This window comes from Littorina saxatilis, linkage group LG17, assembly GCF_037325665.1.
Source record: "Littorina saxatilis isolate snail1 linkage group LG17, US_GU_Lsax_2.0, whole genome shotgun sequence".
Lineage (NCBI taxonomy): Eukaryota > Metazoa > Mollusca > Gastropoda > Littorinimorpha > Littorinidae > Littorina > Littorina saxatilis.
The window spans coordinates 24,917,904-24,936,225 of NC_090261.1; the positions used below are offsets into that span (position 1 = coordinate 24,917,904).

The 18,322-nt window shown below is 40.7% G+C and overlaps 1 protein-coding gene across 2 annotated transcripts; it reads left to right on the forward strand.

Moving 5' to 3' along the window:
• Positions 1-203: 203 nt before the first annotated feature.
• On the forward strand, positions 204-16,670 carry LOC138953583 (glutamic acid-rich protein-like). 2 transcript variants are annotated; one of them, XM_070325433.1, is made up of 8 exons: positions 204-854; positions 9,566-9,692; positions 10,034-10,088; positions 10,347-10,395; positions 11,103-11,146; positions 11,431-11,501; positions 11,953-12,027; positions 12,636-16,670. In XM_070325433.1, the coding sequence occupies exons 1-8, from the start codon at positions 733-735 to the stop codon at positions 12,966-12,968; spliced, it is 876 nt and encodes a 291-aa protein (XP_070181534.1). In that variant the 5' UTR covers positions 204-732; the 3' UTR covers positions 12,969-16,670. The 2 variants fall into 2 exon arrangements, with proteins under 2 accessions (XP_070181534.1, XP_070181536.1); XM_070325435.1 differs by lacking the exon at positions 204-854 and adding an exon at positions 5,868-5,934.
• The last annotated feature ends 1,652 nt before the right edge of the window (positions 16,671-18,322 follow it).

Consider the following 18,322-nt stretch of genomic DNA (forward strand, 5'->3'; position numbering starts at 1 on the left):
TGCCGAGCTCAGCTCCGAAGTGGACGGTGTCTGGGGTGATAGTGGTAGTAACGGCCATCAGCCTAGCTCCTCACTTTCTTTTTCTACTCTGAGACAAGAGCGGACCCTTCGCGAGACTGCTCGTCTGCTGTGTTTGTCGTCTGCTTTCGCTCCTGCTCCACTCGCTTCGCCAGCGGTACGGGATCTGAGGCACGCTCTCCGGTGCGCCCGCATTAATAGTTGATTGAAGAGTTCAGCGGGTTCAAAGCTTTCCACATTCTGCCGCCCTGCGTGTGAGTGTGACAAGCAGCCAGCGCACAGACAGCCGAGTGGGTAACATTGTGTCGTGACTGCAAATCATCACACAACGACCAGTTATCCCAGTTCACACGCTGCGAACCCATTTCTTATCAGTCATTCTTTAAACAGCTAGCTGACCCTCCGTCTGTTGATTGGAAGAGAAACCATCGACGACGTTTGCCTTCTCCTTTTCCAAAAGAACAGTCCTGGAAATCGATGTACTCTTGAGATCTGATAGAATTTACGTCCGCGCTGCACTCAGACGACCTGAGATCAATGTTAAATCGGCCGCACTTGCCGTGTGCCAAGGGAGGCCACTCTTTTCTTTCATTCCAGGAAATGGCTGTCTGAGAGGTTCGAGCGCCGACTTTCAACTGACTTTTTAATTGGTTTGACCGACGTTCTTCTCTCTTTTAAGTCAATCCCTGTCCGTGATTCAGTGATAGGACTGAAATGGCAGCGAAGAAATCGTCGATTCCACGAGCCACGCACGATTGCAATCGCCCAGACGCAACAAAGTCGAAACTAAGAGTGCCAAAGCCTCCAGCAAAACCAAACCCCAGTCACATTCAGAGGTACTTCAACCAATAAATATCATTATCATGACGGTAGTCTGCAGTTGTCATCGATAACTATGTATGAAACAAGTGTTTTTTCAGTATTTCGGGGTCGTTTCTTAGGCACGAAAATAACAGTTAAAGTCAATAAAGTAAAGACACATGGGTGTCTGATATGCCTTTCAGTGATCACTGATCACTGATATATATATATATATGCCTTTCAGTGATCTTTAAAGAACAAAAATTAAAGATTTGAAACCAAACTCAACTGGACATGCAAGGCTAACACTAGGTAGTAGTATTAGTAATCTGATTTGCAAAGGCAAAACTTAGTTCTCTTTTTGAATTCTTTAAAGTACGTGTTTGCTTACTATTTGTTTATACATTGGACAGGTAAGTTAAAACCAAATAAATGGTACATTGTTCAGTAAACTAAATGTAGATTGTAATCAATATTTCAGGCCCACTATCTAACTTCTAAGGAGCCATTTGGGGAAAGTTTTCTGGCAAATTAGACTTTTAAAAGTTCAGGGGACGTTCGCTGTACTGTAATTTGGACACAGCTGCAGTTATTGTAGCTTGAAAGTGGTCTATACAGGCATGGGAATTGTCCGCCAAAAGGCAAATTTCCGCCGATTTTTTTGTTTTGTTCCGCCGAAAAAGCAAAAGTGTCCGCCGAAAAAATAAATGGGGGAGGTAAAAATGGTTCTAAAAACTGAATTTAATGGCAAACTTGGAGCTGAGATGACACCAAATTGCACCATTTGGGTTCTTTGGAGAAAAACAATTCCGGGGGGGGGGGGGGGGGGGGGCATGCCCCCGAACCCCCCTAGCAGGGCTAGGCGCTTCGCGTCGTCGATTTTGCTATTACTTACACATTTTCAGCCTTTTTTACTTTTTTCAATTCCCATGCCTGTCTATAACATATATGCTAATTAAGTAAATCACTAAATGATTTTTTATTTGGCGAACGGTGGTTGTTGTACAACACTCTCCTGTCACTGTCAACTGGTCCCAACCTCTCGTCGTCACATTTGATAAAGTGCTGGTGGGTACGCATTTGCCTAGACACATGAAAACCGTTAATTGGATTGAGGAAGTTAAATCTGTAATGTAGCTAGCGTGCGCACACTCATTTCAATGCTGTTTACGGTGCTAAAGCACGTAACATAGCATAAACAAATACATTGGCCAATATATGCTTTCTGGAAAGACTAACCAATAAAAAAATTTGGATTTGAATAATAAAACATGCGAACTTTAATTGTAAGGCATTTCTTATGTGTGGTGTCATCAACTTAAACCCCAAACCGAACTCTGTTGCTCATTGTGTGAGTTTAGTTTACTTAAAATCTGTACCTCCAGAAATGTGGGCTGCTCCTCACATGGTCATAAATTGGACGAACATCAACATAAAGCCGTCGTAGGGTGGAAGAACTTGGGGAGATATCACCGTGTTGAAACATATCCCAAACACAGCCGTTTCAAATTTTATTTTGAATAACTAAGCGTTCAAACACTAATTTGGTGTGGTAACATAATTACCACCCCTAAACAGAACTGAATAGCTCTTGGGGTGCTTAGAAACAGTTTTTGTGTCCATTATGATTTATTGATATGCCTTTCAGTGATCTTAAAATGAGCTCGATCTATTTACAAGTGTTCTCAAAGAGAAAATACACATGTATCAAATTAATACAGTAATATGATCTCCAGCTGAGAAACTTTGACACACACTATCTGTAATGTATCAATTTAGAACAGTTTTCAGTCATTCTCCATTATTAGTTTTTAAGCAGGAATTGGACTGTTGATGAGGTCTAATTTTTACATATATATATATGAACGGTATTTACACTAAAACTAAAATAAAATTAACAGAAGCTGCCAGATATGGTTAAAATATTCTCTTCATATATATATATTGGGTCAGATGTCTATCATAATAGAAGTTTTCATCCTTGTTCATTGGCTCTATCGACGCCCGTTTTTAAACTGCTTGCTTCCCTTTATATAATAAACCGTCCATAGATCGTCGTTCTCCCGAACTAACTCCTTAGTATGTCATCGAGAATAGAGGATTTTGGGAAATACTTTCATGCGCCTTTCGGCGATTGGTCAATGCATTTCTTATCAATAATGTCGGTCTCGCTTGAAATTATTGCTACTTGATATTGCTTTCCAAATTTATACAAAGTGACCGGGAGCGTAGGGTTAGTTACTGAACTAGTCCCGAACAGTGAGATATGGAGAACAGTACACAAATACGAACGGAGAGACTCGGAAACTCGAGTCAGTGAGTCCTCGCCACGCTCGAGAACTCAAGTGTAATATTTGAAGTTAAAATCTCCCTCGTCTACAGTTCGACAAAATAGCTCAGTTGGTAGAGTGCCCGATTGACGGTGCGCTGGTCTTTACTTTTGTGGTCCCGGGTTCGATTCGCTTCGACAGCAATTTTTTTTTTAAATTTCTGAACTCGTAATTCTTGTATTTTATTTCTTTGCTTCATTCCAAATGTTTTGGATGATGTAATGAATTGAAATAATAAAAAAGTTGCATAATTATTGAGTACTTCTAGCGGGACAATTTCCCCAGACTGAATTTTCCATTATATTATTTTAGTAACCTCGGCTTTGGTGAAAATGTAATGTAACACCGCGACTACATTTAATGATGAGACTGACAAGAAAACATACAAATCACAAATATGAATGGGGAACCGACCAACCCGCCACAGTTCTGAAATATGAGACATGACTGAACATCATTTTTTCATTGAATTTTCATTGGCTTTTTAGCAGCGCAGACATGCCTGTTGTTTTCTCATTTTCTTCAAAGTGGGGAAAAAAGTACACAGGCCTACAAGTATAGATTAACGGTCTTTGTTATCAATGATTTTTTTAACAAGTATTGAATGAACCATGAGCAAATTTGTGGACTTGCTTTGGGTGGAGTACATTTAGGTAGAAAAGCAATCAGCAAAAATGATACAATGGACTTGGTCAATAAGCAGTCATGCCAAACTGATCTATTATTAATTTAGGCCTGTGTGAATCTGAGTTTACTGTCAGTTAAGTTTGTTCACCTGCTGTTAACGAATTAACGAACATCCAGCGCGGACGAAAACAAAGTTCTGCTTTTATCATTTGAACTTGTTTGGAACACACAGGTAATTTCCCAAGTGATCTGCATGCACCAAGCTTCAGTGCCAGGAATGAATTTGTATCATTAATTTTTCATGCCTTTCCACAGTCAAAGTGAGTTAATTAGGGTGAACAGGTTCTTGTTTGGAATACTTGCAGAATATTTATTGGCGCTGAGATTTTTCGCAGGCGCATTGCATGCTTGGTGGTCATAAAGGGAGAGGCACAGTGTTGTGAATCAGAGTTTGTGCAAATCTTGTCTACTAGGAAATTCATGACATTCTGTTTGAAGAAGAGTTTGTGTGGAACTGTGATTACTGTCAACTTCGTGCAGTTTGAAGGTGCTGTGTCTCTTGCTTGGTAGTTTCCATGCACTACAAAGTTTATTATTTATGATGTAGTGGTGTCAGTGTTCAGTCATCAAATCTGACACCTTCAGATTGTGTTAGTGATAGTGTGTGTGTGTGTGTGTGAGAGAGAGAGAGAGTGTAAGACGGAAAGAGAGAGAGCTCAGACACACACAGAGAGTGTGTGTGTGTGTGTGCATGCATGCATGCATGTGTGTGTGTGTAAAGAGGCCTGTGCTAGCACTCAATGTGTAATTGTAAGTGTGAGTACCTAATGACTTATGGCGGAAATAGACAGCAGAGTTTAAGGAAATGTTGTTGATTTTCATTTTACTTCCTCAGTTTCGGTACAGTGATTGCATAATGGTGTGCCATGGACCATGGTTCAATGCTGAGCAGGATGTTTTATTTATATATATGACTATGAGACAACAATTACTTCAAATGCTTTGTCATTTATCGACTTGTAACAAGGAAAGACCCTTTGGTGACACTTGTATTAAAAATAAATACCATAGCGCACTTACTTGAACTATGATGATCAGGAGACTGTGTGTTCATGGTGAATTGATTTTAGACGTAACTTTGAGCCTATCTGTAATGACTAACCAAGGGACTGACCAAAATTGGTTGTTATAGACAGGTGGCTGCTATGGAAAAGTGAATGATATTAAAACAAATTAAAAAGCCATCGTCCCGCAGTGGGGCACTGCGGTTATGAAATTAAAGGCCCCTCCTGTTTTTGGAACCGCAGGAGCTTTCTAGTTTGCTGTTAGGTAGATTTTTGGTTCCTCTTTCCTGTCATGCTCTCTTTTTCTTCATGAATTCTTTTCTTTTTTCTGCCTTCTTGCTCATTCACCTGTATTTTTTCCAAAAATCTCTTCTCTTGCCGCTTGTCTCGCGATTCATGTATAGTTTAATCTGTTAGTGTTCTGATGTAAGTCCAGCAGTAGATAGGTTAAGCCTATTTTAACATACTGGAAACTGGTAATCTTCCAGTAGGTATTAATTTAGTTTTACTAAAGCCTGCTGGGACACAAGTAATGGGTTAGTGCATTTGTAAACAGGAATCGCTTGACAAGTGGCCCCCTTCATCCCCCCCTTCCTCGTCCTGATATGGCTCTGCGTAGTCGGCTGGACGTTAAGCAACAAATAAACAAACAAAAAAAGCCATCGGGGTCCTTTGGGGTGGTCGTACTCAAGGCCAAGTGGTTGTAATGAAGAGGTGGTCACAAGGACAAGTTCGACTGTATTACAGCTGTGGTTTATTTATCAGTTGAGTGCGGAAGTGTTTTCAACACAAGTACAACTAACGTACTTACCAATGCTATTATTAAAAATCGGATGATTCATCTGCTAGCCATTCACATCCAGTGCAGTATTAATGATGTATACTGATGTCACTTGAGTGCACTTTTTTAAGGATTGTTCTTGGACTGTTTATGAGTTTAAAAATAAAAGAATGAATTTTCACCATGTGATCTACTTAGAATGGGGTTAAACCAGTTTGTTAGCTGTTTTGATGGGCGCATTGGCTTTGTGGTAGTGTCTCCGTCCTCCGGGTGGAATTTCTGGGGTTCGAATCATGATGGCAGTGCCTGAAGGGTAAAGGGTGGAGTCGGATTTGTTAGACCTCTTGGGTCAACATACATGTTTCATTGTTTGTGCAAACCAGCAAGTGCCTGAGCCCTCTGCATGCAGATGACCAAATACTCAAACTACAGATCCAGTGTGATCCATGTATCAGTTCGATGAGTCATGGAAACACAAAAACACCCCACAATTAACAAAATTCAAGTGTACCTGGAAGTTGCAGCTCATGAATTCAGAAGAAAAAGTTGCTTGTTTGTGGTGTTGATGGTGATGAAACAATGATAATAATTTCCCGAAAAGATCTAAACAGAACTCTTCATTTGCAGCTGTTGTCTTTTTGCTCTGGTTGGTTGAGGGCAAGAGGGGTGACATTATTTGTGAACCTTCAGTAATTTGAAAATAAATGTATTCTTTGTTTGAGCAATTCATCTTCAGATTGATTTAACATAATTACAAATTGATTAATAAAAATAACACAATACAGTAAAATCTACAGCAATTTTCATTTGTGATTCACACAAGTTTTCTCAAAACTAGAACCTGTGCAGCATAAAAGAGCAGCATGGAGAGACTTGTTAGTTCTTGCTTTTAGTGACTTTCGTTTAAACAGTGTTTTATCCATGTTATACGCATCATCACTAATTTAGATAACACAAGCATGAGATAAAAAAAACCAAAAAAACTTTGACTTCCTGGTTGGCGTGGAGATATTATATGAAATAATTTCATTATTCTAGCAATGACTGAAACAAAACTTACTTACTTACTTAGGCCCTTTGCCCCCAGCGGAGCATAGGCCATTGACGACATTTCTCCATCGCACCCTGTTCTGGGCTTTTCTCTCCGCTTCTGCGCAGCTGTTGCCTTGCCTCTTCAGTTCTGCCTCTGTGTCCCGCCTCCAGCTGTTTCTTGGCCTCCCTCTCTTTCTTTTCCCCTGTGGATTCGAAGTGAGAGCCTGGCGGGTGATGCTGGATGTTGGTTTCCTAAGGGTGTGTCCAATCCAGCCCCATTTTCTCCTCAGAATCTGGCTGTTAACGGGCTCTTGGCCCGCCCTTTGCCACAGCTCTTCGTTGCAGATCTTGTCTGTCCATCTGATCTTGAAGATGCGCCTCAGACAGGTGTTAATGAAAGTCTGAATCTTCTGCTGTGTCACCTTGGTCATTTTCCACGTCTCAGAGCCGTAGAGTAGAACCGATTTGACATTGGAGTTGAAGATGCGCAGCTTGGTGGTTATGCTGATCTCTCTAGAGGCCCAGATGTTCTTCAACATAATGTAGGCTGCTCGTGCCTTCCCAGTCCTGGCGGCGACATCTCTGTCAGTGCCCCCTTGCCTATCGATCACACTTCCCAGGTATACAAAAGATTCGACCTCTCGGATTGGCTCTCCACCTACTGTAACTGGCGTGTTGGCAGTGGTGTTGATCTTCAGGAGTTTTGTTTTCCTCTTGTTGATCCTGAGCCCTGTCTTGGCTGATGTTACTGCCAGGCGAGTGGTCTTGTCTTGCATCTGGTTGAAGTTGTGCGAGAGGAGCGCCAGGTCGTCAGCGAAGTCGAGGTCGTCCAGCTGTGTCCAGAGTGTCCACTGTATACCGTTGTTCCTGCCTGCTGTGGTGATCTTCATGATCCAGTCAATGACCAGGAGGAAGAGAAAAGGCGACAGTAGACAACCCTGGCGGACTCCAGTTCTAACATCGAAACTGTCTGACAACTGGCCTGCATGCGCTACCCTACGGTTCATGTCTTGGTAGGTATGCTGAACTAGTGAGATGAGTTTCTCGGGCACTCCGTAGTGCATTAGCAGCTTCCACAGCGTCTCTCTGTCCACGCTGTCAAAAGCCTTCTCATAGTCTATGAAGTTAATGTAGAGGGGAGAGTTCCACTCCAGTGACTTTGCCGGGCACTGATAGGAGCATAATCCCACGGTAGTTGTTGCAGTTGCTGAGGTCCCCCTTTTTCGGCAGCTTGATGAGGATTCCTTCCTTCCACTCGGCTGGTATTTGTTACTCCTCCCAGATCTTGCTAAAGAGGCTGTGCAGCATGTGCAACAAGCTTTGATTGCTTCTGCTGGTATATCGTCCGGCCCTGCTGCCTTGCCATTCTTCAGGGACATAATGGCTTTCCTGATCTCTACTTTTGATGGTTTGTCACAGTTTATCGGCAGCTCTGACTGCTGGTGGAATGTCTGGTGATACTTCTGGGGACGGTCGGTTCAGCAGTTCCGTGAAATGTTCCTCCCATCTCTTCTTCTGTTGTTGTGAGTGGGTTTCCATGTCTGTCTTTGACTGGCTTGCTGGTCTGCTGGAACTTGCCTGCAAGTTTCTTGGTTACCACATATAGTTCTCTACCGGCACGGTTGGCCTAGTGGTAAGGCGTCCGCCCCGTGATCGGGAGGTCGTGGGTTCGAACCCCGGCCGGGTCATACCTAAGACTTTAAAATTGGCAATCTAGTGGCTGCTCCGCCTGGCGTCTGGCATTATGGGGTTAGTGCTAGGACTGGTTGGTCCGGTGTCAGAATAATGTGACTGGGTGAGACATGAAGGCTGTGGTGTGACTTCTGTCTTGTGTGTGGCGCACGTTATATGTGAAAGCAGCACCGCCAGCTGATATGGCCCTTCGTGGTCGGCTGGGCGTTAAGCAAACAAACAAACAAACAAACATATAGTTCTCTAATGTTTCCCTGTCCTGCAGCCTCCTCTGCTTGACTAGCCAGGCTGTTTATGTAGTTCCTCTTGTCTGTTCTGATGCTTTTCTTCACTTCTTTGTCACCAGCAGTGTACTCCTCTTGCGCTTTTGCCTTGGCTGTTCTTGTTCAGCTCACATTCAGCGCAGCTTTCTTTTCCTTCCTGGCTTCGAGTTTTTGTAGGGTGCCAGCGGAGATCCACTCTTTGTGCTGAGTTTTCTTCTTGCCCAGGACTTCTTCACAGGTGTCTTGCCAGAGTTTGTTAGTGTGTTGCCACTGGCTCTCGATGTCTGTCTCAGCATCTTCATACAGCTCTTGCAGCGGCTGGAACCTGTTGGAAAGGCTGAGCTGCAATGCTGTCTGTACACCTCTGTCTCTGAGCAGTCCCACGTTGTATCTTGTGCGCACTATGGTTGAAGTGGTGTACTTCTTCAGTCGAAGTTTTGCTGTCATCACTAGAAGGTGGTGATCTGATGACACGTCAGCACCTCGCATCACACGTACATCTCAAAATGATCGTCTGAATTTCCGACTGATGCAGATGTGGTCGATCTGGTTCTCCGTGATGTGATCTGGAGACCTCCATGTGGCTTTGTGGATCTTATTGTGAGGGAAGATGCTTCCTCCTATACTGAAACAAAACAGGTATCTTATAATATCACATAAGATGAAACACTCTGTGTTCACAATTCCAACACCATTATCTTAGACTAGAGGATTTTAAGATTCCCTTAATAAGATACATCAAAGCATTACTTTGCAATTTCATTGGTTTAACAAAAAACTCTGTCTGGTATGCTAAAGATGTGTGAATAAAGAAAAGTTTAACACTACAGCACTGTCCTGCTGCTCTTTCTACCTTGCTGTTTTCAACAAGGAACTTTCTGGTGGCAATTTATTGTTTTATGATATAATTGTCCCAAGATAATCTTTTTTTGTTTTTCTGAACCTTTTTTGTCACAGGAAACCTGAGGTGAATGATGGGCTGCGCAAAGTAGACGATGATGCAGTCCGGCGCAATCTTCTTCACCTGGAGGAAGATCATGCACGAATGAAACAGACACTGGAGGACACTGTCAGAGAGGCAGAGGTAAGAGTAGTGTGTGTGCAGTAATGTACAAGAGTGTGCACAAATGTGTGTGGTGGTGTTTAAACATGTGTGCGGATAGATGTAAGATGAACAGAAAGAATGTTTGCATCTGCATGCATGCATGTATGTGTGTGTGTGTGTGTGTGTGTTTGTATGCATGTGATCATGTGGGTGCGGGTGTAACAGAAAAGAGCTCCATGTGCGTTTGTTGTGTCTATGTGTTTGTCTGTCTGTTCTTACTTCTGTCTGTGGCTGACTGTCTGTTGATATTTGCAGATAATTGTATGTACATTTCTTTCAAAATTGTGTTTACTGTTTTTTTCTTTTTTGCTCGTGTCCAGGAACGCATTGAGACCATGAGAACATTGATGGAAGCAAAAGAGAAGCTACAGGCAGGTAAGCCAGGGGAAGCAAGTCATGTCTGTAGTGTTGTCTGAGTTAGATGGGTTTGCTTTCAGTTGTCTTTCCTTCTTATTTCACTCCTTTTGCTTGTTGCTGAACCTTATGTGTTGTAAGTTGTAGCACATCACACATCACCTAGTTTCTGCTTTTGAAGAGATCAGTGTACTTAAAATAAACAACAACATGAACCCAATCATTTTTTTATCAAGCATGTCTCACTCTAATGAGTGCGGTGTATTTCTTTCTTTTCAGATCAACTTAGCGCCGCATCAGAGCGGACAGAAGAACTTGAGGAACAAGTGTAAGAATCAGTTTGCAAATGCTTTTTTCACTGTAATATTGTGTAAAACTTATTGAGGTGACATCGCATCCCGGTTTGTTTCTCTTACCCAAATGATAGCCTATGAGGAAGTGTGTGTGTGTGAGAGAGAGAGTCTGTGTGTGTGTCAGCATGCGTGTGTGTGTGTGTGTGTGTGTGACAGAGAGGGAGAGACTCTATATGTGTGAGCCTGTATGTGAGAGAGTCTCTGTTTCTGTGTCTGAGTGTGTGATCAGCTGTGTGACTGTCCCCAACACACAGAGTGACCAGGAACTTTGTGCACTTAACCGGCTCATAGAGTGGCAGTGTTTTAGTTCTGGGCTGAGAGGTCTGTACTCACTAACACTTCCTCAACAAGTCGGCAGCTTGCCCGCTGTTCCTTGTGCAGAAGTGAAAAGTGTTGTGTGTGATGACAGAACAGATAGATATTGTTTCTGTCTCAATACACGCCAGTCACCATCTCAGATCTGTCCAGGCTTTTGCAGGGCGTAAAAAACATCTCTCCACTTTGACACATACCCAAAATCAACTAGCTTCTTTTTGTGGGAATCTTTTGTTGAATCAAATTCCTGTTGATTTTTTTTGTATGTTCAAATGAAGGGATGATCTTATTCTGTGTAAAACCCTGGGTAGGTCCGAGACGGTGACCCAAAAGGACTGTGCTTTTAAAAAGACTGTTCTTGTTTCAGAGAGGGCTATGAACTGGCGCTCCTTGAAAACAACATTGATCCAGGTAAATCAAATTTTTTGACTGTAAAATAATTTTTGTTTTGAAGTGAACAATGATTTGTTGGCGCTGTTACGAAAAGTGACCTTGATAGTACAAAATGAACATCAAAAACAATGACTTTATATTGTTTGTTTAGTACATATTTTAGTATACATGTACTTTGAGGGATATATGGGAAACTAGAAGTTTTCAATTTAGAGAAAATGACAAAACTTGCTGTTTTTGTTGAGTAAAAAGGGATTAAATACCAAGATTTTTGCATTTGTTTTGCTTTTGTTCTTGTGCAGTGACCGGTGAAATTGTGGAGCCCACTGAAGAGGAAGCAGTAAAAATACAAAGAATCAAGAAAGTTACAAAGGTAAGAGCTTAAAATGTCCTTCTGTCCCTTTGGATCCTTTGTAGTTTGATTTTGTATAACTCTTCTCTGCTCAGTATCTCTTTTTCTAAATCTGTTGATACAATGGACATCCCCCTCTTCCTTTTTGAAATTTTTTTCTCAGATGTTCTGTTGATAATGTCTGTAAATTTACCTCCAATTTCATAACCCCTTACTTTTTAGACCTGATGTTGTCAGATTTGTTTTAGGTCTTGGAGTGGAAATGCCCCTGTATTTGTTAGCATTTGCTCACAGTTTTTCCCATTGCTCATATCATTCACCCTCACCCTATTTAAAACTCATTGGTGAGCTAGTATTTTCTTTACTTTCAGAGAGATTATAGTTAAATTTGCAAGTTTGCAAATTTGAAAGTTACACAAATGTACACTGGTGTCAATAATGTTTTTGTCTTGTTTGATTGTGTGTGTTTCAGAAAGAGGTTTCAAAGATGCGAGAGAAGCTGCATGTACTGAATGAGAATTCGGACAAATACCTCATTGATGTACAGGTTAGTTATGCTACAAAGTACATGTAGTTGCTTCTTGTTTTTGAAAGTCGTAGAGATTAGTTTTGTTTATCTTTTTTTTTATGTGTGGGTTTAAATACAAATTCCATTCATGTGGTATTGACACGTTAAAAAGGTACGGGTGATAAATATATAGGATTAACTGGTTTTGTGGTCACTATGAAAGAGGTATATAAGTCTGATCCGACAGTGAAAAACAGCCATAATTTTCTTGGAAGAACATTTTCAGCTACAAAAAGCAGATACTGTTTTCCAATCATATCCCTTTAACAGACAGAGCAGTGCAGGTACACTCTGAAGACTACCATCACATATATTGTTGTTAACATTTTCATAACTGTACCTTACTTTCAGGTCTGTAGGGCCTGAAAATACAGTGCTTCTTACATGATTTTCTCACAACGACCTAAAAGCTGTGAATTGCTTGTTTCTGTTGCAATTTTTAATCCATAGGTGCTGGTAGACTGGCCTTGAGTAACTATCATAGCCAGATTTTTGTTCTGAGCACTTACCTTGATTTTACAAAAAGGATACGATCATTTGTTCACAATTCTTTCAGAAATCAAACAGATTTTTGATTTGTGTTTCAGAACATCCTGCGTGACATCGAGGAGATTGAGGCAACAAGCCAGCGTGCAGGAGGCCGTCCAGTATCTGCCCCAATGACTGACGATGAGCTGACCAAACTTATCGAAAAAGTAGAGGAAGCGCAGATGAAGGAGGAAAAAGAGAAGAAGAAAAAGAATAAAGAGGAGGGCGAAGAGGATGAGAATGATGATGAGGAAGATAATGAAGAAGAGGAGGAGGAAGAAGAGGAGGAGGAAGAAGAGGAGGAGGAAGCTGGAGCAGATGCACCTGCCCATGCAAAGGAGGAGAAAGGCATTTCACGACCACAGTCCAAATCTGACGTGTTTATCACTTAAAAGTAGAAGTTTCTGTGAACTACATAAATCTAAGGAACAGTGACTGTGCCTTGAGACTGGCATGCTGTACAAAGTAGAGATTGTGATACACACATACATTGAAAAAGTGGTGTTGTGCTTTGCAGAGATGGAACAGATCAAAAGGAACTCATACACTGTTAGATAAACCTGTCATCAATTATTGCACTTTGATTTGCACAATTATTTGCTTCGGTTTCAACTTAGTGAGGGCTCATCTAAACCTGCATGCTACCACAAAGTACACAGACATACAAAGCACAGCAACACAATCATACTGACAGCTGTAAACAAGCAACCTACCTGAGCATGCAGTGACAGCTAAACCTCTTGAGAAAGAATACAGTCATAGTTTACTTGTCAAACTGGTGCAGCCACCCTAGTCTCTGCTGATGGTGTTTATGCTGCTACATTTCTCTGTGTGAACAAATGTTTACGAATATTCTGCATTTGCACTTTATAATGCATTCCTCTGAAAGAAAAGTTGCCTGATACTTCTGTGTACTGTGATGCCTTTTATTTTGGTGGATACAGGATCAGAGTATTGTGATCCTCTGTATGGTTGTTGGTTAAAACAAGATTTTATTCTGGAAATACAGGGTGGCATGTATAATGCGATATAAACATTTGTGACCAAACAACAAGCTAAGCTTATACTAAGTGTGGTTATAAATATATATTATGGTTGTTGACATGTTACTTTTTTTTAAGATTATTATTCCTATTGTCAAGTGTGACTTCTTCCTGTTACTTTTACCGGACATAGCATCGACTCAAGCCAAATTAAATATGGACATGTGCTGTTGCATCATTTTAGAGATGTATGCCAAAATATCAAGTACCAAAGATTTGATGTGTACTGCATAGTATGTTTACACCTAAGTATTTTTTATTTTCGTATGATACCCCCCACAGGTTAGGGGGAAGAATTTACCCAATGCTCCCCAGCATGTCGTAAGAGGCGACTAACGGATTCTGTTTCTCCTTTTACCCTTGTTAAGTGTTTCTTGTGTAGAATATAGTCAATTTTTGTAAAGATTTTAGTCAAGCAGTATGTAAGAAATGTGTCCTTTGTACTGGAAACTTGCATTCTCCCAGTAAGGTAATACATTGTACTATGTTGCAAGCCCCTGGAGCAAATTTTTGATTAGTGCTTTTGTGAACAAGAAACAATTGACAAGTGGCTCTATCCCCTCTCCCCCCTTTCCCTGTCACGATATAACCTTCGTGGTTGAAAACGACGTTAAACACCAAATAAAAAAAGACCTTTCCCCGTCACGATATAACCTTCGTGGTTGAAAACGACGTTAAACACCAAATAAAAAAAGAAAGAGCATCCAACGTCTAAATGTAATTGAGACAGTATATTTAAGAAGTGTGATTCACTTCATTCATTTTGGTTGAAGGGAAAACAACTTCATAGGCTTCCTTCCTCCCTTTTTGACTCACATGCGAAGCAAAAGTGAGTCTATGTACTCACCCGAGTCGTCCGTCCGTCCGTCCGGACGTCCGGACGTCCGGAAAACTTTAACGTTGGATATTTCTTGGACACTATTCAGTCTATCAGTACCAAATTTGGCAAGATGGTGTATGATGACAAGGCCCCAAAAAACATACATAGCATCTTGACCTTGCTTCAAGGTCAAGGTCGCAGGGGCCATAAATGTTGCCTAAAAAACAGCTATTTTTCACATTTTTCACATTTTCTCTGAAGTTTTTGAGATTCAATACCTCACCTATATATGATATATAGGGCAAAGTAAGCCCCATCTTTTGATACCAGTTTGGTGTACCTTGCTTCAAGGTCAAGGTCACAGGAGCTCTTCAAAGTTGGATTGTATACATATTTTGAAGTGACCTTGACCCTGAACTATGGAAGATAACTGTTTCAAACTTAAAAATTATGTGGGGCACATGTTATGCTTTCATCATGAGACACATTTGGTCACATATGATCAAGGTCAAGGTCACTTTGACCCTTATGAAATGTGACCAAAATAAGGTAGTGAACCACTAAAAGTGACCATATCTCATGGTAGAAAGAGCCAATAAGCACCATTGTACTTCCTATTTCTTGAATTAACAGCTTTGTGTTGCATGACCTTGGATGACCTTGACCTTGGGTCAAGGTCACATGTATTTTGGTAGGAAAAATGTGTAAAGCATGTGAGTCGTATGGGCTTTGCCCTTCTTGTTTATTTTCGTATGATACCCCCCGCGGGTTAGGGGGAAGAATTTACCCAATGCTCCCCAGCATGTCGTAAGAGGCGACTAACGGATTCTGTTTCTCCTTTTACCCTTGTTAAGTGTTTCTTGTGTAGAATATAGTCAATTTTTGTAAAGATTTTAGTCAAGCAGTATGTAAGAAATGTGTCCTTTGTACTGGAAACTTGCATTCTCCCAGTAAGGTAATACATTGTACTATGTTGCAAGCCCCTGGAGCAAATTTTTGATTAGTGCTTTTGTGAACAAGAAACAATTGACAAGTGGCTCTATCCCCTCTCCCCCCTTTCCCCGTCGCGATATAACCTTCGTGGTTGAAAACGACGTTAAACACCAAATAAAGAAAGAAAGAGCATCCAACGTCTAAATGTAATTGAGACAGTATATTTAAGGAGTGTGATTCACTTCATTCATTTTGGTTGAAGGGAAAACAACTTCATAGGCTTCCTTCCTCCCTTTTTAAGTTTTGCCATAATGTAACTTATTATCCGTCCATGTTTTGGAAATGTGTAAATCTATATTGACAGTTCTTTATATTTCTAGTCTCATATCACAAGAAGTACAACACTGATTAATCAAATAAACAGTGTTTCGCTATAAGGGTAGAGACAAAAATGTACACGATGGAGGGACGGCCGATGGTGAAAGGGAAGCAATCGGTAGATGAACAAACCAACCTCAAATGCAGAGTTACTTTTCTTAGACCACAAACTCGCTCGCTAACCGTTCTCCTAAAAATTGTTAGTCATTTCTTTCAAAATGCAAAAATCACGCTTACGGATAGCTATTGAAAAATGATTTAACGTAAGCGAGGGTAAGGATTGTTGCGACTTTCTTCACGGAATTGCGCGGTTCCACTACATGGACAATCGACATTGAGTAATCAGTTATAGTTAAAAATGTTTGTTTTTTTATACCTCAGTATCAGGTGATACTTCATGATAAACTGACACAAATAGCCGGTAATGCTACTGTCGAGGTTTGAATGTTAATTCGAAGTAGTGAAGTTTGGAATGACTATTGATGTACCATATGATCACAATAAAAAGTTACGCTCCATTTGTTCATGTATTGCCAACATGATCAGATACTGGATGATTACAGTCGAGACTGAAATATATTCCAGAAAATGGAAATACAGTAGAACCCCCTTTTAAGACCCCCCCCAAGTTAAGACTGCCTCTCTTTTAAGACCTTTTTCCTCAGATTTTCTGTTCATAACCTCTGTAAATTTACCTCCATTTTTAGACTCCCTCCTTTTTAAGACCTTGTTTCCTCAGACTTTCTGTTTGTTTGTTTGTTTGTTTGTTTGTTTGTTTGCTTAACGCCCAGCCGACCACGAAGGGCCATATCAGGGCGGTGCCGCTTTGACATATAACGTGCGCCACACACAAGACAGAAGTCGCAGCACAGGCTTCATGTCTCACCCAGTCACATTATTCTGACACCGGACCAACCAGTCCTAGCACTTACCCCATAATGCCAGACGCCAGGCGGAGCAGCCACTAGATTGCCAATTTTAAAGTCTTAGGTATGACCCGGCCGGGGTTCGAACCCACGACCTCCCGATCACGGGGCGGACGCCTTACCACTAGGCCACCGTACCGGTAGACTTTCTGTTCATAACCTCTGTAAATTTACCTCCATTTTTAGACTCCCTCCTTTTTATATTTAGTCAAGTTTTGACTAAATATTTTAACATCGAGGGGGAATCGAAACGAGGGTCGTGGTGTATGTGCGTATGTGTGTGCGTGCGTGTGTGTGTGTGTGTGTGTGTGTAGAGCGATTCAGACTAAACTACTGGACCGATCTTTATGAAATTTGACATGAGAGTTCCTGGGTATGAAATCCCCGAACGTTTTTTTCATTTTTTTGATAAATGTCTTTGATGACGTCATATCCGGCTTTTCGTGAAAGTTGAGGCGGCACTGTCACGCCCTCATTTTTCAACCAAATTGGTTCAAATTTTGGTCAAGTAATCTTCGACGAAGCCCGGGGTTCGGTATTGCATTTCAGCTTGGTGGCTTAAAAATTAATTAATGACTTTGGTCATTGAAAAACGGAAAATTGTAAAAAAAAATAAAAATTTATAAAACGATCCAAATTTACGTTTATCTTATTCTCCATCATTTGCTGATTCCAAAAACATATAAATATGTTATATTCGGATTAAAAACAAGCTCTGAAAATTAAATATATAAAAATTATTATCAAAATTAAATTGTCCAAATCAATTTAAAAACACTTTCAGCTTATTCCTTGTCGGTTCCTGATTCCAAAAACATATAGATATGATATGTTTGGATTAAAAACACGCTCAGAAAGTTAAAACAAAGAGAGGTACAGAAAAGCGTGCTATCCTTCTTAGCGCAACTACTACCCCGCTCTTCTTGTCAATTTCACTGCCTTTGCCATGAGCGGTGGACTGACGATGCTACGAGTATACGGTCTTGCTGAAAAATGGCAGCTACTTGACTAAATATTGTATTTTCGCCTTACGCGACTTGTTAAGACCTTGTTTCCTCAGACTTTCTGTTCATAACCTCTGTAAATATACCTCCATTTTTAGACTCCCTCCGTTTTACATTTAGTCAAGTTTTCACTAAATGTTTTAACATAGAGGGGGAATCGAGACGAGGGTCGTGGTGTATGTGTGTGTGTGTCTGTGCGTGTGTGTGTGTAGAGCGATTCAGACCAAACTACTGGACCGATCTTTATGAAAATTGACATGAGAGTTCCTGGGAATGATATCCCCGGACGTTTTTTTATTTTTTTCGATAAATACTTTTGATGACGTCATATCCGGCTTTTTGTAAAAGTTGAGGCGGCACTGTCACACCCTCATTTTTCAATCAAATTGATTGAAATTTTTGTAAAGCAATCTTCGACGAAGGCCGGACTTCGGTATTGCATTTCAGCTTGGTGGCTTAAAAATTAATTGATGACTTTGGTCATCAAAAATCTGAAAATTGTAATAATTTTTTTATATAAAACGATTCAAATTTACGTTTATCTTATTCTACATCATTTCCTGATTCCAAAAACATATAAATATGTTATATTCGGATTAAAAACAAGCTCTGAAAATTAAAAATATAAAAATTATGATCAAA